This window comes from Loxodonta africana, chromosome 4 (genome assembly GCF_030014295.1).
Source record: "Loxodonta africana isolate mLoxAfr1 chromosome 4, mLoxAfr1.hap2, whole genome shotgun sequence".
In the NCBI taxonomy this organism is placed as follows: Eukaryota; Metazoa; Chordata; class Mammalia; order Proboscidea; family Elephantidae; genus Loxodonta; species Loxodonta africana.
The window spans coordinates 81,325,672-81,347,841 of NC_087345.1; the positions used below are offsets into that span (position 1 = coordinate 81,325,672).

The 22,170-nt window shown below is 47.3% G+C and overlaps 1 protein-coding gene across 7 annotated transcripts; it reads right to left on the reverse strand.

Annotated features, from left to right (window-relative positions):
• Positions 1-2: 2 nt before the first annotated feature.
• Positions 3-19,312, reverse strand: DGKA (diacylglycerol kinase alpha). 7 transcript variants are annotated; one of them, XM_010597857.3, is made up of 27 exons: positions 18,476-18,550; positions 16,391-16,434; positions 15,269-15,402; positions 14,547-14,651; positions 13,434-13,578; positions 12,957-13,033; positions 12,501-12,633; positions 12,182-12,256; positions 11,670-11,719; positions 11,273-11,347; positions 10,968-11,087; positions 10,758-10,872; positions 9,955-10,043; positions 9,713-9,832; positions 9,397-9,495; positions 9,142-9,225; positions 8,810-8,883; positions 8,547-8,621; positions 8,064-8,149; positions 7,883-7,972; positions 2,322-2,482; positions 2,011-2,075; positions 1,689-1,779; positions 1,185-1,380; positions 950-1,070; positions 697-757; positions 3-429 (listed from the first exon to the last, which is right to left on the reverse strand). In XM_010597857.3, the coding sequence occupies exons 5-27, from the start codon at positions 13,495-13,497 to the stop codon at positions 346-348; spliced, it is 2,205 nt and encodes a 734-aa protein (XP_010596159.1). In that variant the 5' UTR covers positions 13,498-13,578; positions 14,547-14,651; positions 15,269-15,402; positions 16,391-16,434; positions 18,476-18,550; the 3' UTR covers positions 3-345. The 7 variants fall into 7 exon arrangements, with proteins under 7 accessions (XP_010596159.1, XP_010596161.1, XP_010596163.1 ...); XM_010597859.3 differs by lacking the exon at positions 16,391-16,434 and having other exon boundaries at positions 18,476-18,558; XM_010597861.3 differs by lacking the exon at positions 14,547-14,651.
• Between the last annotated feature and the right edge of the window lie 2,858 nt (positions 19,313-22,170).

Here is a 22,170-nt window from a genome sequence, read left to right on the forward strand (position 1 = left end):
GCTGTTTTTTCTTGCTTCTTGAGAAACTTTATGTCATTTAAGGAGTAGAAGTGTGAAGGAAAGAGGTATACCAATTATCAACAGATATCCTAGTGGAAAAAAAAGTCATTTTATTCAGATGAGGCACTTTCAACGTATGCGTCTGTGGTGAGTGTGCGTGTGCACGTGTACACGTGTGTGCATGGCAAGTAGTGAGGTGGTGCAGGACAATAAATACTGTGAAGGTGAAGGAGCACTCCCCTGAGCTGGCAGGAGGGTGTGGCAGCAATGTACAGAGCCTACAGGGTGGAGTCCAGGGGTGGAGAGGTGGGTTCAAGGTTGGCTTGGAGGCTGAAACTGTCCTCCTCAACACAAGAAGCCAAAGAAATTGGAAGAGCGGGGGGGCGGGCCCATGAGCATGGGCATCTGGTTCTTGTGGGTGATCTTGATCTGGAAGGGAAGGGAGCACAATCAGAGGCAGGACTTTGGGGCTGGAACAGCAGAAATTTAGGGAAAATCTGTGAGGTTTGGGCAGGGGAGGGTCGCAGGTCCCTAGAGAGCCCGAGGTAGAAAGGTTGGGGGCTAAGAAATCAGGGTTTAAGAGTAATGATGTACAGGGGTACTTTGGGTATTAGAAAGAAAGAGAAGCTGTTGAAGAGGAGATTTAGGGTCCATGGAGCCTGAGGGTGGTTTTAAGCAGGCAGAGGCAGTACTCACTGTACAGGGTGACTGCATCCAGGGCTCCCCATCGATTTGCATGGGAAGGGTTTTAGTGGTGCTGTGGGAAGATAAGGCAGATTGGCAGAGATTTTCTTAACAACTGAATACCAAAACTCTGCTTCTTAGGTTGGCTTTGGGACCCTTTGATACTGAGGAAGATCTCCTGGTATGGCCCCTCCCAACCATTCCCATAACCCTTCTGCCCTGCCTCTGCCCCCTCTCTCTGCCCCTGGCCCAGAATCTGCCTTACTGGAAGGTGATCTCAGAGCACTTGGCCAGCCGATGTCCAGCATTCTTGAGCTTGGTATAGATCTGGCCCATCTCAATTGCACCTTCCAGCCCTACCACTTCCAGCCTCTTGTCACTTAGATCTGGGGATGAGAGGTAGGAAAAGAGGCTTTATAGAAGCATCACGTCCCCAAAGGGAGTCACACCTTCCCCTTAGTCCCGCCTACCTACTCAGCATTCAAGGCTGCTTCCCTCACCTGGTACACAGGTTTTCAGGATATCAGGGTCGGTGATGACTTTAGCTGTAGCACCAAGGGCCTGGTTGATATGGCTGTCTCCATGGGGCCTCTTGGTATCACCCCAGAGGTTGGAGCCACCATGCATGCTAGGGATATTCAGCACTGCGATGCCTTCTAGGGACAGGTTGCTCAGATCCAAGGGTTTCCCACAGATCTGAGGGGAGGGGGAAACAGCCCCAGTTGGGGAGGGCATAGACCCTCACCTTATGGCATAATCACAGATAGGACCCCTTCTCCACCAGATGACACACTGGGAGGGACAAGATTTGGAGGTTTGCAAGGGGTAGAGGGAAATAGGGACTGGAATACCTTGAGGGTGTGGGAAATCAGGGTTAGAGACTTGGAAGAAGGTCAAAGCAGTATAGGTTCAAGAACATGGGCAGTTTGAGAAAGTGCCTAAGCTGGGGGAAATTTGGATATAAGAAACTAAAAAGGATGTAGGTTAGGTTGTATCACACGTACCTCAACTTTCAAAGACTCCTCCAGCTTTTTGCAAGTTGAGAAGATGGATTCAGATGTGGCAAATTCAAAGTACCATAGTTTGTTCTTCATTCTGTATCAGCCCCACCACATGGTCCAGTAGGAAGGGAACAGGTTACACAGTGCTGGAGGGGGTGGGCTAGGTGACAGGGAAGGGCAGCAACCTCCCAACGCGAGTTGCATGGAGAACAAGGGTAACTTTGGTTGGGGGCAGAGAGCTCACTGCCCATCTAAGCATGCTGAGCCAAACTTGGCCACAACCTAGTTCCTGCCACTGTGTATGCCCATACCCCCTTCTCCTCACCTGCTGTTGAACTTCTCAGGGTACTTCTCTCGCATGATGTGGAATCGGTGAGCAATGGAGGCATCCTAGGAAATTCAAGGCATATAGGATCAGAGGCCTGCCTCTTCTCTCAGCACAGAACTCTCTCTTTACTCCCCAGTCTGTGGGCCGCATGTCCTAAATTCTTTTCTTACAGCTCACATTGTACCTCCACCCCCCAATTTCCCTTTGTCACAGCTCCCTTAACCTCTGCCTTCCCTTTCTGCCCTCTTCCACCATCTGCTTGCTCAGCCCCCACTCTCCCCCTCCGCCCTATGTCCCACTCCACTGACCACACCAATGGAGAAATAGTTATTGATGATTTGAAAGGGGACTGGATCACTCTTTTCTTCAGTTTGTTGGGGTATCACCTCCACGGACCATCGATCCATATGTACCACCTTACTCATCTCTAAATCCTTGAGGATCTTTCCCAAATTCTGTCCCTCATATCCTAGAAGTAGGGGAGAAGACAGGTTAGTTCTGAGCACTATGACTCCTCTCAGATCCCAGCTTCATAAATTCCCAGGGATCCTCTGCTCTGGTCCTGCAGAACCTCCCAGTCCTTGCCAGTGAAATAGAAGGGTGCTCAGTCATGGCTCCCACTGGCCAATCTTAAGGTCAGCCCCTTGTGGACCCATTTCTCCTCACTGTCACGGGGGGTGAACGCTCCCAATATGTGTGCACATCTAAAAATGCTGCTGAAGTCTGTCTGGAACATTGCAGAAAACACCCAGGAAAATGCTGAAAAAGATGAGTAATGAATGGAGAAAATCTCTCTAGTTCTCTCTCTCCGACTCTCCACATCTTACCAGACAGAACACAGCATAAAGCAATAGTATCTAACCAGTGTGATACTGTCACAGTGACTAGAATAAGAAGTTCAATGGTAGAGAAGAATGCCCAGAGATAGACTCAAGTATATATGGGAATTTAGTATAAGATAACATTTCAAATAAATGGGAAAAAGATAATTCAAGAAATGGTGCTGATATATTCCTTATACCAAAATAAATTTAACATGGGTCAAAGAATTTCAATGTAAAATAAACAAACAATTTGCACTAGAAAAAAAATTAGTGAATCTTTCATAATCTTTGAGTGAAAAAGCATAATACAAAACTAGGACCCAAAAGAGAAAAAACTGATAAACATGATTATATTAAAATAAAAACTTCTGTATGTTTAAATAAACAACACCTTTAAAAAAAATAAAAGGACAAAATACAAACTGGAAAAAATATCTGCAACATATATAATAGACTAGCTTCCCTAACATTAAAAAAAGCTTATAAATCATTGTATTAAAAAAGTCAATAGAAAAATGGGCAAAAAATACAAACAAGCTAGTTATAGAAGAAATAAAAACAGCCAATAAGCATGAGAGAGTCTCACTAATAATTAAAAAAAACTATAAATTAAAACAGTTAACTTTTTGTTGCCTATAAGCTGGGCAAAGCAGAAAGAGATTAAGAAAACCAAGTGTTAATGAGGTTATGAATAAAGTGGCACTCTCATATGCTGTTAGTTGGAGCATACACTGATAACTTACTTTTGGAAGACAAATTGACAGTTCTTATCAAAATGTTATCAGATTTTATCAAAACATCATTTGACCCAGCAATTCTACTTTGGGGAATTTCTCCTATAGAAATTAACATACACATGCACAGAGATGGACGTATAAGGATGTTTACTGAGGCACTCTAAGTGATAGCAAGAAATTGGAAACCATCTAAATGTTCATCAATATGAGAACAGTTATACAAATTATGGTAAGCCCATGCTATGAAATGCTGTGAAGCTACTGAATACAGGGTGAAATCTATCTACATGGACTAACATGGAAAGATATTCAAGCTATATTATTCAATGAAAAAACAAGTCCCAGAACAATCTGTGTAGCATGACCCCTTTTATGTTTTTTAAAAAGCCATATATACATGTATGTGAGCATATACATGAATGTGCATGTAAAAACAGAAAAGTGAGTGTAAATAATAATTATGTCTGAGGAGGTACATGGAAGTTGGTGGGGAACAGGGAAGAGGAGACCAATATGTGAAGGCTCAATGCATTTTTCTCCTTTAAATCTTCTACAGTGAAAATGCACTGATGTATTATTTGTGTAATGTTTTAAAAAAGAAAATCACTAGTAAAATGTAAAATGTTCATACACTTTGAAGCAGCAATTCCACTTCTAGGAACCTCTCCTAGAGAAAATCTCACGTGTGTGCAGAGACAGATATACAAGGGTGTTCACTACAGCATGGTTTGTAGTAGTAAAAAAATGAATGTTAATCAAACGTCCATTGATAGAGGGCTGATTAAATAAACCACAATGCATTCACACAGTAGAATACTAATCATTCCAAGAAAGAGTTAAAAACCAAACCCATTGCTGTCAGGTCGATTCTGACTCATAGTGACCCTGCAGGGCAGAGTAGAACTGCCCCATAGAGTTTCCAAGGAGTGCCTGGTGGATTTGAACTGACGACGTTTTGGTTAGCAGCCATAGCTCTTAACCACTATGCCATCAGGGTTTCCAGAAAGGGTGAGGCAAACCTAACTGTACCGAAATATGACAACCAAGAGGAACTGTTCAGTTAAAAAAAAAAAAAAAAAATCTATAAAATGCCCTCATTGTTATTTAGATATACATTAGTATGTGTCTAGAAAGAAAACATGAAGGAACAGATCTCAAAACTTTAGGGAGCAGATTACAGAGAACTTCCATTTTCTTAGAAAGTATATGTTTAGTTTTCTTTAACCAGAAGCATATGTTGTTTTTGTAATCAGGGGGAAGAAAAAAAGTCTAAAAAGTAAGTCTCCACCTCTTCCATTGATGGCTCAGCCCACTGCACTTTGCCTGTCACGCCTACCACCCCACTGAAACTTTTTTGGCAAAGACTGCCAACGACGCCTGCCAAAATCAATAGTATATCTTTAGCTCTCACTTTAACTCTTGAACACTGCTCACTTGGCCTCTGAAATACCGTTCTCTTGGTTACAGAAGAACCTCTCTGACTGAAAAAGAAAGAGAGATTCCTACTTTTTCTTTTGGTTACATTTTACAAGAGTTCCCCATGGTTCAGGGATTGCACGCTCAAATGCCTCGGGTCTTGGGTCTTAAAACGTAAAGAGGATGAGTAAATAGCAGGGAGCCTAGTAGTGAACTGAAGAATACATGTCCCACTTAGAAATAATCAAGTTCAAAAAACTTTAAAACATTTCAAGACAAACAATACAAATCATTTCTGTGGGCTGTCTGTTTACAATTTTTGGCAGGAAAAAGTTAAAAACTCCTTAACACGGTATTCACGATCCTCTGTAATCTGGACTCTGCCCCACTCAGTCCTCCCTCTTCCCATTCCCACCTCAAACCCTCTCTCCCAATCCTTTCCCAATAGCAAGAACAATTTACAATTCCCCTAATGCACTACCACATTGTTTGGTGGTTTCTCTGGCCTTATGCTTATACTACTTCCTCTACCTAGAGTGCCTTAAAAAAAATTCTCTTTAGCAGACTCCTATTCCATAATCTCCGGTGAGATCTCAGCTGGACTCAGATACAACATCCTCAGCTCCAAGACAGGTCAAACCTGCCCCACTGACCTCTTTATCTACCAACAGCATCCCTCAAGGCTTTCTCCTATGAAGGGACAAAGAAACTTGACATGAGAGACCAATTAGGAGACTGTTGCAATAGATCCAGAAAGAAATGATGATGAATGAATGAATGATCACTTGGCTAACTGGCTGAATGAATGAAATGAGTCATGGTTAAACACTGCACTATCTCCATCACTCAGCATCTGGCCTAACTCTTATAAACCTTCCTTATTTCCACATTGTTTTACCCCCTTGTTATGTATTGAACTGTGTCTCCCAAAAATATATGTTGTAAATCCTAACCCCTATTCCTGTGGTTATAATCCCATTTGGGAGTGGGTTTTCTTTGTTATGTTAATAAGGCAGTATTAGTGAAGGGCGTGTTTAAAGTGCAGCTCTTTTAAGATATAAAAGAGCAGATTAAGCAAGCAAGCAGAGAAGGGAGAAGATAGATGCCATATCCCATGAAGCTCACCACAATCACCAAGGAACAGAAACTGAAAAGAGACAAGCACATCCCCCCAGAGCCCACAAAGACAGAAAACCTTCTTCTAGAGCTAGTGCCCTGAATTCAGACTTCTAGCCTCCTAAACAGAGAAAAAATAAATTTCTGTCTGTTAAATCCACCCACTTGTGGTATTTCTGTTATAGCAGCACTAGATAACTAAGACACCTCTCATATTTCTCAATTATCTGAGCCCTAAGAGTTGGTTAAGAGCTACAGCTGCTAACCAAAAGGTCAGCAGTTCAAATCCATCAGGTGCTCCTTGGAAACCCTATGGGGGCAGTTCTACTCTGTCCTACAGGGTTGCTATGAGTCAGAATCGCCTACACGGCATTGGGTAAGGGTTGGTTGAAACAGAAGGATATCTGCAGGTTTGTAGAGAAGAGGACTGTCACCTCTGACCCTTCGGAGCTCAGATTACTTTGCCCCCTGACTGTGGAAGAATAAGCAGGGAAGAAGCCCTGCTTCTTCCAAAGCTCTCTTCCTTTTGGACACTCTGCTTTGGTGCCTACCTATCTGTAGCCCTGGTGGCGCAGTGGTTAAGAGCTTGGCTGCTAACCAAAAAATCAGCAGTTTGCACCCCTCAGCCATCCCTTGAAAACTCTATGGGGCAGTTCTATTCTGCAGAACTCTGTAGGAGGAGATGCTGTCTTTAATTTCTAGACTTGAACCTGGGAATATTTAAGCTTGGAATAAGTGGGAACCATTTTGCCACTACAAAAAGCCTTAGAATGAAACCAATATAGAGGAAATCAATACTGAGAAATGGAAAAAGACTCAGCCCTAGTGACTTAATTTGAGCCCCTGAAACCAGGTGTAATTAAAGTCAATTCTGAGGCAATAAATTCATTTTATTTATCCAGTTTGGGTGTGTTTTCTGTTAGTATCTACTTATAAACTCTACCTGGAGTTGCTTCTTACATTTCATTTTTTAGGTGTTTATCTGAGTCAGGTTTCCAGTTAAATGCAAGAATAATTTTTATACTATTTCATGACCAATATTCAAATTAATATATTGAGGGTTTTCATAAGCTTTCAAAGATAATTAGTACGGATACACAGGCATCCAGCACCTGTTCAGCACTTGACTGAGAAATGCAAAAGAAGTAAAGTATGACGCTTGTCAGTAAGGAAGTTACAGTCTACTTTGGAAGAAAAGAAAGATATATATCAAGTAAGCACATGTAAAATTCTCACTATGTCTTATAACACTCTCTAGCTCTTATAATTAAGGACTCTGGTTACACACTTCCCCACTGGATCTGTGCCCCTATCCCTCATACAAAAATTACACTTTTCATCCACTAGGGGGCTTGGCTGCTAACCAAAAAGATTCAGCAGTTCCAATCCACCAGACACTCCTTGGAAACCCAACGGGGCAGATCTATTCCTATAGGGTCGCTATTAAGTCAGAATCCACTCTATGGCAACAGGTTTTTTTGGTGCCTCTCTTCTTCTCCAGCCTCTTTCTGCACCAGGGCTTTGAACTAGTTCTGCCATTTCTAACAAGTTTTCAGGAAGTTATACATAAGAATCCCCCGGGGGTCTTGTTAAAACATAGACTTTGATTCAGCATATCTGGGGTGGAAACGCAAATTCTCAGCAGAGAACTTGTTAAGAAATTCAAATTCTCAGCAGGGGTTCTGCACCAGATAGATGCCTAGATTCTTCTCCCTGTGCTTCCCCCTTCCTATCTCACTTCCCCCATCCCCAGCAAAACAATCTCTAGCCACTTACCTCCTCCCCATCTTAGGCAACGAGCCAGATCATTTCCAGTACCCAGGGGCAACACAGCCACAGGAGGTACAACAGACAAGTTGGCTTTGTCTGGGGAGGCAAGTAAGAAGGTGGGTGAAGGGAGTTGGCTCTGGAAAGCCACTGCCCCAGTCCCCTGGCTGGAGCCTCTCCCTGCACTGACCAATGGTCTCTAGAATCCAGCCTACTGTGCCGTCTCCACCACACACCAAAATCCGGCAATTAGCAACATCTTTGAAGAATTTGAGCCTGAGACAAAAAGGGAGAGAGAAAATGAGGAAAGAGAATAGGACTGAGGCTACTCAACTCCTGGACAGCCAGATTACTTCTTCTCTCATTCCTTAAGACCCTTTCCCCTTTGTCAAAAAACTTGAGTTTCTATTAAGGGTAGAGACAAGGACAATGGGGAAAGTCACAGCAACTCCTCAGTGGTTGGGGAGAAACTGGTATCTCCATCCCTTGAGAGCAGGATAAGGTATCCTGGAGAGCTCAGAGGCAGGATACCCCGGGATCCCAGGGAAAGCAGCATTCCGAATTCTGGCCTCTGGCATCCCCTAGACACCCCCCCCACACACATTTTTTTCTGCTCTCTCCTAACATACATAGATACACAGATATTCCAAAACAGTCCCTAGTCTATACCCACCCTGGCTCAGGACCATCCTTTTGGAGGTTGAACACCTGTCGAGGGTTTAGTAGATACTGGAACTTCCAAAGCACCCTGTGTGAGAGAAAAAGGAAAGCTCTCGGTGGGGGTGGGGTGGGGTGGGGTGGGGGATAGTCTGTACTCCAGTCTCTGAGGTCTCCTCAAGGTACGCCCTCTCCATACAACACCTTCCCGTCTTCCCTCCAACCTCTGTAGGCCCCCCGTCTCCATCTTAGAAGACCCACTACATCTCTCCTCCTCACCTCTCCCCCTGTTTCCCGCCACTCTTAGGGTTGACGAAGACAAGAAGTGGATGGGTGTTGGAAACAGGGTCAATCTGGATTTGGGGAAGAAAACAAGGATAAGGAAAGGAGGATTTTATCAGAGTTAAGATGGGCCCTGGAGACAGAGGCAGGAGGCTGGCATTCCACAAAGATGCTCTTTCCTCTCTCCTCTTTCCCCTCTCCCTTCCCCCACCAGGATGGGGCTTCTGGAGTCCAGGCAACATCCTCCCAGACTGTCCCACTTTGTTCCCTCCCTTGAGAATGAAAAATTGGCCCCCATCAAGAAGCCCAAGCCTCTCTCAGCCCTGTACCCGCAGAGCCTCAGAAGTGCCTGAATTTAAGTCTTCCACACTCTTCTGGTTTGTTTTGCTAGTTTTACGATCCTGTCCAGAGGCCTAAGAAGGGAAGGAAGCAAATAAAAGGAAAGCTGAATGATTCGTGAATACCTAAACATGAGAGTTAGACACGAATCCTGAAAATACAGGTGCTCTATTCTAGATGGTGCTGTTTTGTTTTAACTGGGAAGGCAATTCTGCCCCCTCCCAGCCCCTGCCTGAAGGTCTCACCAGGACGCTGGGGTAGATGGAAGATGGAGGGAGGATGTGATCGCGGTACAGCCCACAGTCACACTCGTGGCCCACGGCTTGCAGGCAGTCATCGTGGATCTGAAAGACAAGGTGGGCACAGAGAGATCACTGAGGCGACCCCACTGCCTCTCAGTTCAGAGGTCTGGTATTGGAAAGGAAGCAGGGGCAACTGTGGCTGTAACGGAGCTGTGTGAGAAGATGACCGAGGAGCTGTGTGGGAAGAGGGTATCTTGGGGAGGAGCTCAAAGGCATAGTTTGGAGGGTTATCAGCCTGAAGGATAGCTCCCAAACTGACCTCTAGGTGGCACCACACACAATGTAGTCCAGTTAGACTGTGGTAGGATCGGATTTTTTTCTGACATCGGTCACAGCGCCCGGATACACAGCCTCCTCGCACCCACACATGTGACTGGACCTTTTGGAGAGAAAGGCAAACTCTTTTCTTGGCGGGTCTGAGGAGGAACAGGCTGGGGCAGCATATGGCCAAGCGGCAGGGCCAGGATGAGGGAGGTACTAGGTCGGAATAGAGTCACTCACACCAATGTCCTTCCGGGACTTGGCATAGGTGCTGACTTCACAAGGCATGGCCTTCATGGCACACTGGTCATGAACGATGTACTTACAGACTGGGTGAGAGGGAAGAAGGTCAGAGTCTTGGCTGCAGTTCCTCCCCCTACCTCCCCGTTACCTGGGTGCTGGGGGGGGACTCCCTGGAATAAGGCATATAATCCCTTGCTGTGAGGGTGGGGTAGAAAATTAAAATTTTGGGGGGCTCACCTCCAAGACCTGTGCCTTTTCCTTACTCTTCCCCCTGAAAGAGCAACTTCTATCTCATACCCACCCTACCCCGTCTATGTACCAGGAATTGATCTGGATGATGCAAGGGAGGCCCAAATATAACTACAATAATAACAGCTAATTTTTATGCAGACTTAATAGTATGTGTGGAAACCCTGGTGGCATAGTGGTTAAGTGTTACGGCTGCTAACCAAAGGGTCTGCAGTTTAAATCTGCCAGGCGCTCCTTGGAAACTCTGTGGGGCAGCTCTACTCTGTCCTATAGGGTCGCTATGAGTTGGAATCGACTCGAAGGCAGTGGTTTTTTTTTTTTGGTTAATAGTATGTGCATGTGAAGCTATTTCCTTGCATCAGCTTATTTAATGCTCACAATTACCTCATTTACAGTTGAGGAAACTGATGCTTAAGGAAATTATGTGACTTGCCCAAGGTTACATAATTAGTCAGTGGCAGAGCCCAGGATTCAAACCTAGGTCTCTCTAGATTCAGAGCTCCACAGCTGGGCTGCCCCTCTATTCCCACACTGCCAGGCCCATCACTCACGGTTACAGCTCAGCCCCTGTTTGCCAAGACTAATGCTCGCCTCGCAGAGGTTGCAGTAGACTGGTCTGGAGAACCTCTTGGGTCTCCACATGTGCTGCCCGTTGTCCTTCAGGGTCTGGGAGGGCACAGCAGATGTTGGGAAGACCAATATCTGGCCAGTACAGCCCAAGGCAGCCATCTTACCCATCCTCACAAGCCTCTCCTACTCACCATCTCCAGACCCAGCAGCACTAGCAGTGGCACGGTGGTAGCCCCAGCCCGGAGCCACTCAGTTAGGGAGACAGAACCGCTGCCATCATAGTCAATCTCTTTCATCATCTGCTGAAGAATCTGAGTAGAGAATGGGAAGGGGCTTTTGGTGTGAGTGGTCACAGAGACCTTTCCACTGCCCCCTAGAACACCCAGCCCAGCCATCCTAGCCAGGAAACTAGGTTATCTGTCAGAGATGGGTAAGGCAAATGCAGGACCCCGGAGCAGAAGGCATAGGAAGGTACACTGAGAAAGAACTGCCTTACCGGCCTCAGCTCAAACACGTCCCAATCCAGATATTCAGCCACTCGCATCATCTGTGTGATGATTTTGTCCACTTCCTGGAAGGCAAAGAGGGTAAGAGCCACAGCCATGCCCACCTCACAACCACCTTCCAAACTCCTCTCCAGAAATTAGGGTTCCACCCAGGCCCATCTCTCATTCTCAGGTGCCTCTGCCAACTAAGTGAGTGCTTATGTACGTTTGTATGTTTGCAAGGCAACCCCCAATTCATGTCTCCAGACTCCTCTTTTTGGGGTCGAAAGCTTGAGACCTACTCCCAGATTTAGCCCTAGCTCCTAGGATTCTGGAAAAATTGGGGCAGGAGGGCACAGACAAATGGACACATACTCCCTTGCCCAACATACAGGTCCCCCAACTCACTGAGCTGTCCAGGATCCCATTTCTGTCCGTGTCGTACAGCTTGAAGGTGACTGTGGGTGTTTTAGGGGGGCCAGGGTCAGTTAGTGATGTTTACCCAAAGAATTAATATCAGAATATAAAAGAAACAAAGAGATAGGGAGAGAAGTTTTGGGTAAAAAGCCCACAGTTTGGGGCTGAGAAAAGAGACAAAAAGGGAGGGGAAACAGGTCTGGATTCCACCCTTCTTGAATCTGATAGGGTAGGCAGCACACACCTCCCACATCCCAAGAATATCCCATCGCCCACATAAGAATGTACAAGGTATGGGTACTAGAGTAACTACAGTGGATGGAGTTAGATATAAGGAGTCTAGGGGAACAAATGAAATGGGCCCATTCTCTGGCTCCACCTTTGTCCAGCCCTGTCAGCCTTTAGGAATCCTGAGAAAATGAGGAAGGGAGGCTGCAAATCACCCCTCTATCCCTTCGCTTTCCCTCCCCTACCCAGCCCCGTTACACATCTTGGCAACTCACATTCTAGCTTGTCTTCTGGCCGGCCACCCTCCAGAAGGGAAAAGTAGCAGGAGACATCACTGAGACATACCACATCTGGTCACAAAAAGTACAGCAAAGCTGAGGTTGGGGCTCCCTTCACTCTGGTTCTTCTCTTCTCCTTTGTTCCTACTCTTCTCTTTAACTTTTCCCCCTCTAGCTCCTAGACCACCCTAGCCATCTTCTACCTTCTCCCCGACCCTGCTCCCAACGTGTGACTCAATCCAACTCTCATCCAAAACCCACACTAATTTAACTTTTCTTCCAGAGGCCCAGCCCAGTCCCACCTATATGACCATACCTTTATGTACAGTCTCTTTTGAGCAGTGATCCGCCTGGAAGGATCGAAACAGTGCCAGGCTTAGGCTACTGGGCACATTATCCACTTCCAGATAGATTTTCAGGAATTCCTGGAATCCCTCGTACCCAATTGCCTATGATGAGAGTGAGCATTACACTGGGGAGTCTGTGGGGTTGGGAACTGAAGAATTGAGAGTAGTGAGGACAGGGACAATAAGGGCACAGCTGAGAAGCATCTGAGGAAGGAGTACAGTTTCCTTGGCCAAGTCCTCCTTTAACAGAATCTCTTGCTTTGTGCTAAAGCAATAGCTGAGGTGACAATGGACACGAGGGTATCTAGACCAGAGATAGTAAAGGGTAGACCTAGAATCATCTCTAGAAGCTGGGGGTCCCAATGGAGCAGGAAAAACAAAGACGGGAGGAGTTGGTCAAGGGGGACTTCCCAGCTTCCACTCACATCTCCTTGGAGGTATTTAGCCATCTCGCCATCCTCAGAGAAGAGCTTTAGGACATCACTGACCTTTTTGGTGGAATCTAGGGTGTGAAGAGAGGGATAGAAGAGCGTCAGTCCAGCTCTCCCTGTCTTCTGCCAGAGACCCACCCAGATATCCAGCAAGAAAAAAGATTCAAGAGAGATGGAGGAAGAAGAAATTCCAAGAGGAATTCAGAGAGAAAAACTTCTCAGATTCCCCAATGTGGTATCCCTTTCCTCTTCTCAGAAACTTGGAGCAGACAGTCAAAGAATTTAGAAGGTGGGTAGACAGCTGAGACCCCAGGCATCTCCCCATTTTCCTCCCCTCCCTTTCCCAGTCATGGGCACATCAGGGGAGCTAACTGGCTGAAGGGCACTGGGGAAGGTGGAGTGAGGGGATAATGAGGAGGAGGGGGTCTCTGGGTAAGGTCTCTAGAACTAAGGACAGGGAGGAAGACTTACAGTCCAAGTATTTTTGCAGCTGGGCGAACTCACTGGGGCTTATTTGGCCCCTTTCCTTGGCCATTTTTCTATTTTTCTTAAGAGTGGTTAAAAAGGAGACTTTATACTGCCTCCTGCGCCTGCACTTGTACTTCAGAGGGTGGGCCTGGAGAAAGATGACAAGAGCATGTGGCAGGAAGAGCCAGCTGCCTGCACCTCTTTGCTTCTGTCTGTTCCATTCATTCTCCACTCTCACTATTATTTATTTTCTTTCCTTGTCTCTGAGTCCCTCTCTAAGTCTGTGTTCCTCTTCTTTATGTCTCTATCTCACCCTGACAGAGTCTATCCTCTGTCTCTGTTTCTCTGATTCATCTCTGGCTTTCTTTCATTTCTGGATTCTTCTCTTGCTCTCTGACTTTTATCAGAGAGAATCTATCTTGATTCATCTCAGACGTCCGTCACCTCCTACCCCCACCCCCGCTTTCCCAATCTATATGTGTTTCTGAGTGTGTCCTGCGCCTGTTTCTAAGTTTCTCCCACCACCGCCAGTCCCTGCACTCTCTTCTGGGCCTGCGCTGTCACATCTCTGGGTCCCCCGCAGTCCTGGCGCTCTGGGTGGTTCTTACCGCGTTGGCGTTGCCCCTCCCGGGACACGCCCCCATCTTGCTCCACCTCCAAGCTCAGTCCCTAGCCCCACTCAGCCACCCACGCCCCGCAACGACCTCCAGCGCGGTTCTGACGCGAGACACAGAACCAGCTCTGGTCTGGTCCCCAGCCCCGGCCTGCCTCCTTCTGCTCAGGAACTGGGGAAGGGGGAGGGGGCTTTGGGGAACGGGTGGGGTCCTAGGGGGCCAGGCAGGGAGTTAGGTGGGTAGGGGAAGACTCTGGGTGCCCCTCTGGTTGCCTAGGCCCGGGAGGGTGGAGCTGAGTGCGTGAATCTTCTATGCCAGGGTCTCCCCTCCACTCTGCCAGGTTAGCTGTGTTTAGACAACTCCAACTTTGGGTTTTTGGACCCAGGGTCTAAGGAGGAGCTGTCACGTGGATCCTATAGACCACTGGGCCATGGACCAAGTCACAGAAGGTGACTTGCCTTGATAATTCAATAACAGCGATAGCAATAATTATAAATCTTACATTAGCATAGTACAGTGGTTTTGGAGTCAAACAAAATTAGGGTCGGCCATATCTGGGTTCCGTTCTGAGCTCTGATACTACTTTGTGACCTTGGACAAGTTACATCTGTAAAATGGGGAGAATGATATCGGTCATAATATATGAAAAATACCTAGTATAAAAACCAAACCAAACCCATTGCTGTTGAGTCAGTGCAAATAGTTTGGCCTAGACTGCTAACCTAAAGGCCCACCCAGCAGCATCACAGAAGGAAAGACCCGCGGATCTGCTCCCGTTAAGATTTTTGTTAGTTGCTGTTGAGTGAATTCTGACTCATGGTGACAATTACAGCCAAGAAAACCCTATGGAGCAGTTCTACTCTGTAACACCTGTGGTCACCATGACTTGGAATGAACTGGAAAGCAACTAAGAACAACAAAATATGATAAATGGTAGTTATTATGGTGTTAACAAAATCAAATCCTGTGATTTGGAACTACAGGTATACCCATTTTACAGATGAGGGAACTGAAGCCCAGGGAGGCTGGTAACTTCCTAAAGTAAGTGATAAGTGGAGGAGCCTAGGCTCCAACTGAAGGACCATGTGGTAAGGCCCTTACCTGTCTCTCTGGCTTCCTCTTGTTCCACTTTTTCCTTCACTCACTGCCTTATAGTCTTACTGGCCTCCTCTCTGTTTCTCAGGCATGCCAAGTTCTTCCCTGCCTCAGGGCCATGAGACTTACTGTTCTGTCTGCCTGGAACCCTCTTCCCAACTTTTGGTGGGTCCAGCTTCTTGTCTCAGCTGCAGTGTCAGCTCCTCTGAGAGACCTTCCTGATCATGTCATCCACTGTACCTTCTTTTGTTTCCTTCATAGAACTAATCACAATGGGAAATTATCTTGTTAATTTATCTGCTTCTTTGTTTACTGTTTGCTTTCTCCCAGCAAAACATAATTTCTACAAGGGCAGGAACTTGTTAGTCTTGTTTACCAGTGGATCCCCCGTTACCTAAAACAGTGCCTGCCATGGAGTAAGTGCTCAATATTAGTTGTACAAATGGTTGCATAAAACTGGGGAATCATATTTTGGGAATATTAATCCAGATATGGTTAAATGGGATGCCATAGAGCCCATTCTGACAGTCAAGGGAATATGAGATAATTTGGAGCACATAAACCAAACCAAGCCAAACCAAAGCGACTGCTGTTGAGTCAATTCCGACTCATAGCGACCCTATATATAGGACAGAGTAGAACTGCCCCATAGAGCTTCCAAGGCTGTAAACCTCTATGGAAGCCGACTCTCACATCTTTCTCCAGCAGTGCAGCTGGTGAGTTTGAACTGTTGACCTTTTGGTTAGCAGGTGAGTGCTTTAACCACTGTGCCACCAGAGGTCCTTTGGAGTACAAAAAAAAAACAAGTAGGTGCTAAATAAATATTTGTTAAATGAATGAATGGTGCTAAAAAGCATTTATTGAGGTACTCTATCTAAGGCTCTGACCTTCTGCCTCCCCTCCACCCACCCATTTGGGGCTTATTGGGTCAGACTCAGGGAGGCAGTTAGGACCTAGAAGAATAGCCCAGCCCCTTTCCTTTCTGATGGTGCAAGAGCCTTTTCTGCAACCTCTGACCTTGGGACATCTTTGCTGCCCACTTCTACGCAGTATCACATTCCTGTTCCAGGACTCTCGGAACCCTTAGAAAGGTTTTCTAGGATACTGCCATTCTGGAGAAAGGACTGCACCCATCTCCACCCACCCTTTTCAATGACTATAGTCCAACTTCTGCTGCTAACAGATCTAATGAATACGTAATAGTTTTATGGCTAATGAGGCCTATACAGCTTAATTAGCCTCTCAGATTACCTTTGGGAATTCTTAGATGGCTTCAAGGTTCTGGGAAATTGAAGCTGAGGGAGAAAGTGACAGGGAGAGAGAAACAAGGAGTGAAGAACAGGAGAAAGGGCAGGACGCTTCTACCCTTAGCTCTCTTTTCACAATGACCCAAGGCTTTCTTGCCCCTTCCAAACCTCTCAGGTGTCTTAGACCTGGAGAAGTGGTATATAGTAGAGGTGAAGAGAATGGACCTTTGAATTGAGGGACGTGGATTAGAATCTTAGCTCTTGGGTGAGTTGCTTCATCTCCTTAAACCTCAGTTTCCTCATCAGTAAAACGGATACCTACAGAAATCAGTCACAATGTGGGGATTAACTAAGATAATGTATGTAATGTGTTTAGCAAGCTGCATAGCACAGAGTAAGAGCTCAATAAACATTAGCTGTTATTATCATCATTATATAAGGGTGGTACCTAGAGAAACACATCTGGAGATTAGGAAGACTGATGTCTTTGACCTAGGAAGGCAAAAATTCTAAAGACTCCCGGTAGCAGTGAATTCCGATTGTACACACACCCTCTCCCAACTTGTGCCATATTGGCACAGACAGGTAATAGCATCAGGATCCTGCGCTAAGCCTCTGAGAGGAGGATGAGGCGACTAGAAACTAGACTGTCAGGGTCCAAGGACACCCCTGGTCTGGGATCTTGGCATGTTAAGGGCTCCTGGGATTTTTTTCAGTTGTCCTCCTGACTTCCCTCACTGAAAGTATGGCTGCCCCTGGAGCTGAAGGGCAGCAAACTGCTGGATCCTGGGGCCTTGAAGACCTGGAACAAGTCAGATTTTGTGCTCCAGCTCCATCCCAACCCTGAGGCTATAACCTGGGCTAGTCCAGGCGAATGGCAGGGCTGGGAGGGTGGGGTCTGCTGCAGGCCTGACAGCTATTTGTGACTCATATTTCCCTCCTCTCCCCTACCAGCGTGGGGTGAGAAAGGAAGAAGTTGATTTGGAGGCAGAGAATCCTAGAACCTCAGAGCTGAGGCACCAACTCTTTGTATTTTACAGAAGAGGGAACTGAGGCCCAGGGAGAGAGGGACTTTCTCAGAGCCACACCCAGGCTCCAGATACTGTCTTTAGTTCATTCCATTCAGTCTTACTGCCTCTCATTCTCTAGATTATATTTTAAACATTAAAAACTAAAATGACTGGTAACCAACGGATAAATATTATTTCGAAAGCTAGCACGAACATTTAAAGTTTCCTTTTTTACTTCAACATTCATTGCTCACATTCCAAGTCATATAAATTAACCATCACAGAAGGCTCTTAAGAACCAGCTATGCCCGCAGAACTTTCAGCAAGGAACCCAAAGGGCAGGCACTACTAGTTTGAAGATTTTTAAATCCCTTAACCACATCAGTGGCCCGTATCCTATTCTTCCTTGCCCATCCCTGCTACTAACCGGTGGCACCGGAGAGGGAATCATTTGGCTTGAAGTGACAACGCTTAGGCCTTCACAAGCATTGCAGGTGGTAGTGTTGTCTGGTTAAGGGGGTGGTGTGGGGGGGGGGGGATGTCATTGCATAGTACAGGAGGAAGTTATGATGTTGGCATGATTGGGGGATGTGGGCTCATGTATTCTGAGGCTGAGGAGATGCCCAATAATATTTGCCTTGCTTTCTCAATCAAGCTTATTCTCCCCATTTAAAGGTGAAAAGTCGGTTCTAGACTCAGGGAGTTGCAGAAACTCGCCGGTGACAGGTGTGGAGAGGATGGGGATGGAAAGTTGGGGACCAGCAGACCAAACAAAAACCCTTCTCCACCCGCGCAGCGCTGTAAAGGTTCCAAAACGGACTTTCCTCTGACTCCAGTCCCTAGGAGGCAAGCTGCATCATCCCTTCGAGTGAGTGGGAAGGATGGAGAGGAAGTTCTGGCCCAGCCCTCCCGCCGGCCGCCGCTTCCAGGAGCAAACCCCTCCAATTCCCCGCTCCAGCTGTCACGCTTCCTCCTGCCCGGCCCAGCGGCCCACACCCAGCCCTCGGAGCGCCCCTCCCGCGGCCCCCAGTCCTCCTCCTGCTCGAGTGGGAGGCGGCAGGGTGCTCGCGGGTCTCTACCTTGCCCGGGAAGGGCGTGCGTTCCGAGCTGAAGCGCCGGCGTCGGAGCTGGAGCCTGAGCGGGGCTGGAGGGGACGGGCCAGGCAGACGCGGCCGCCGCGGGGCCGCCCCGCTCCTGACGACACACCTGCCCGCCCTCCACCCCGGCCCGCCGCCCGCCCGCGCCCCCGCCCGGCGCCCCCAACTCCGGGAACTTCGAGATTGGAGAGGGCCCTGTTTCCAGTTCTCATGACCTGACTCCCCTCCCCTGCATTTCCCCAGGGCTCAGGTCTGTGCCACTTTCTCCATTTCCTGCTCTCCCCATCTTCCCGCGCCCGGCGCAGCTCTGCTTCTAGCTATTTCCCCTTCTTTCTAATCCCTCACAGCTTCTCCATCCCAACCCTGGAAGGCCAAATTAGGGCTCGGGGCTCCTGATGGGACAGTTTGGCAGCTACCCACCCAGCCAAGGTCTCACTCACCCTTAATTGCTGCCCAACCCCAACTTCCCTGTCCAGCTCCCTTCCCAACTCCTTCCCATCCACCATTGACTTCAGGCTCAGGAGATCCCACAGGGGCAAGGCAAGAGTTCTAGACTTCACATTCTGAGATATAAACTACGCTATCCTCCCATGGCCTCCACACTGCTTGAGAGAAACTGCTCACCTTCTCCAGGTTTCTCACCTCCCTAAACCCCAGATCCCAAATGTCTTATACTCTGAGACCTATATTCCCCAGTCCAAGGACACTTCCTTATTTCTGGGGTGGAGACTTAGGTGCACAGAGCACTCTGACCTGTGTCCCTTTCTCTGTGCTCTAATCTGCCCACTTTGCCTGCTGACCTTGGCAAGTGTTGCAGAAGGCCCTGGCCAAAAGTAGGGAGGGAAAAGTGATCCTTTCAGCTTTTTCCTGCCTGGATTCTGTTCCGGAGTTGTCAAGGCTCTTGGGGCAGCATGGATGGTGATGGGGCTGGTAGAGCAGGGGAGAAAGACAGAGGCCTAGGGACTTGCTGGTAGGAACTGGAGACCCAGGTTTCTTGCCCCTCCCCAAAGCCAGCTACCCCCCCCCCGCCCACTTCATCGAAGTAGGGCACAGTAACAAAGGCTTACAAAAAAAAAAACCAAAAAACACCCATTGCATTAGCGACTCTGTAAGACAGAGAGTAGAGCAGTCCCATAGAGCTTCCAAGGAGTACCTGGTAGATTCAAACTGCCAACCTTTTGTTTAGCAACTGTAGCTCTTAACCACTATGCCACCAGGGTTTCCCGCAAAGGATTGAGTTCCTGGAATCTTCCCTTTTACACCTAGGGTAGAAGGGAGGGGGAAGGGAGAGCTTTGACTGGAAGAAAACTCTCTCTCTCTCTTTCTGTATACGTTTGTGTATACACACACACACACTTTGGGGGAGGGGTTGGGGAAGAGAGGGAATGAATATGTGAGGCCCTCTAGTGGAAACAGAGGGATCTAAGCAGTTCCTGATTGTTCCCAAGACAGGAAGAGACTACCCCACTTTGATCAGAAATGAAGCTGCTGACTAATAAAGTGGTTGGAAGGGAGTTTGGGAGCATTGTTGTTGTGTCTGAACTAGAGATCTGGAGCAGAATTGGAGAGAATCTGTCTCTCTGCTTCTGTCTTCCCTCCAGGTCTAACCCCCAATCTTAAAAGGCAAGGGCTCTACCACTCCCCATCCTTCATCCTTAAAGTGTTTTCTCCACTATTAGCAAAGCTTTACCTCCTCTTCCTGTATCACCTCCTTAATCAAACATTCAACAAACACTTTTGAGGCCCTACTATTCATCAGGTCCTGTTCTTAGTTGTGCAGGACAGCCAAAAACACAGCCCGGCTTAAGAGTGGCTTGGTGTGTGTTTGTGTGTGCGTGAAGCCTCTCTGATTCCAGTCAACCTAAAAAAAATACAAATAAGAACAAGTCCCCTAACCTTTCTTTCAACCAGTTTTATGCCCCTGAACTCCTCAATTAGGAATAATTCGGGAAAGATACTAATCCTTTAGGCACTCAGTTTTCCTTGCAAAGAACACTTGTAAATATCTTGCAGTTATACCTTCCTCTGTATAACTTGTGTTTCTCACTCCATCATCCTCAGATGTCTCTACAGAAAGGTAAAAACAATCCTTTTAAGACTTTTTTGGGGACTTCAAAGAGGAGTGCGAGGTGATCTCTCTCTGATGAGTAAGGTGGAATCACTCTAGGCTCCTTTGTGTCTTCTTTATGACCTATTATGCCATCATATCCCACTCAGATCACTTACTGGTGGGGGGTGGGGGAAGAAAGGCCAAGAAGCATCTAAGGAGGAGGCGTCTAATGCCTACAGTTCCAGGTGCTCATTTCTTTACTCAACCACATCATAAAAATCAGAAAGAAAGAAACCGCAATGAACAAAGGGGGAGGAAAAAACAACAGCCTTACTCTCCCCGGCCTCTTCTTCCCCCTCTTCCTCCTCAGGGTAGGGGGCCACATCTGCGGCCCAGGGCTGGGTTCCAAGCCAGGCTGCTAGGCAGACAATTGAGTTTCACTTCCTGTCAACCCTAGAGCTGGGGCAGGATGTTTGGGGGCACAGTAAGGGCCTGAAGATGAGGGTTAGGTAGTCAACAGAGCCACTTTAGGATTCTTCCTGCAGAAAGGTCCATTGAGCAGCCTACTATGAAGTTGCAGAGACCATTCCTCAGGTAGTACAGTCAGGACCAATGCATCACACTAGTTTTTACAGGCTTTAACCCACACTTTATCTTCAATCATTAGCACCAAGGCTAAGGACAGGATCCTAGATGGAGGCCAAGCTGAGGCACAGTTGGTGAAAGAAGAACAGGGGTTAAAGCTGGCATTGTCAGAACACTTGCAAAAACTGTGTATTATATGCAAACAAGTTTTTAAATGAGTCTTTTTGAGATCTGAGTTGGGCCTAGGGTGGAAATCATGGAGGTAGAGGATGGGAAGTAAGGCAAGTTGTGACTGGAAAAAATGTCTGGGGCTTAACTTCAAAGTTTTAGAAGGTTCCTAGTCAGCCACTGCTCTCAGTCGTGTTTTAATGGGGCATGCAGCCCAGTGTTGGAGGTGGGTCACTAATATACTCCTCTCCCATCCCTGATTCTAGGGGTACTGTTTAACCTAAGGCTAACTACCGCATTAGGAGGAAGGTAAAAGGGTTAATAAGAAAAAAAGCAACGCGGGGCTGGAGCAGGGCAGAGTTGATACCTGAGGAGAGGAACCAGCAGCCGGCCCCTCCCAGGCTCTAGGGGAAACAAGTTGAACTGGATTTAGCCCTGAAGGATCTGCTGAAAGGAGCAGGGGGAGAAGAACATTTAGGTTCGCTTAAAGAATAGGGAAGGACGGGGCTGGGCAGAACTGCAAAGAGAGTGACTGTACGGGTCCAGATTATTGGCGAGTTGCCCCGCTTTCGATCCCCAGCGCCCAGAGACTTGGACGAGGTTAATTAGAGTACTAATGGGTCCACCCAGAAGCCTTCACCCTGCCCTGTGACCCTAGGGCGCTGCCCAAGGAGACTCCCGGGGTTGGAGGCCGGGTAAACTTAGGCCTTTGTCACTACGTCTCCTGGCTCCTCGGAGCCACCCCAGCGGCAGGGCCAGGCCAAGGCCGCCCGTGCAACCCGGCCCGTCGCCACCTCGGCCATGGAAGCCGCCGGCAACCCTGCGGCTGCGGGAACAGGTGATAGACCGGCAGCGTTCTCAGCTCTCACGCCCC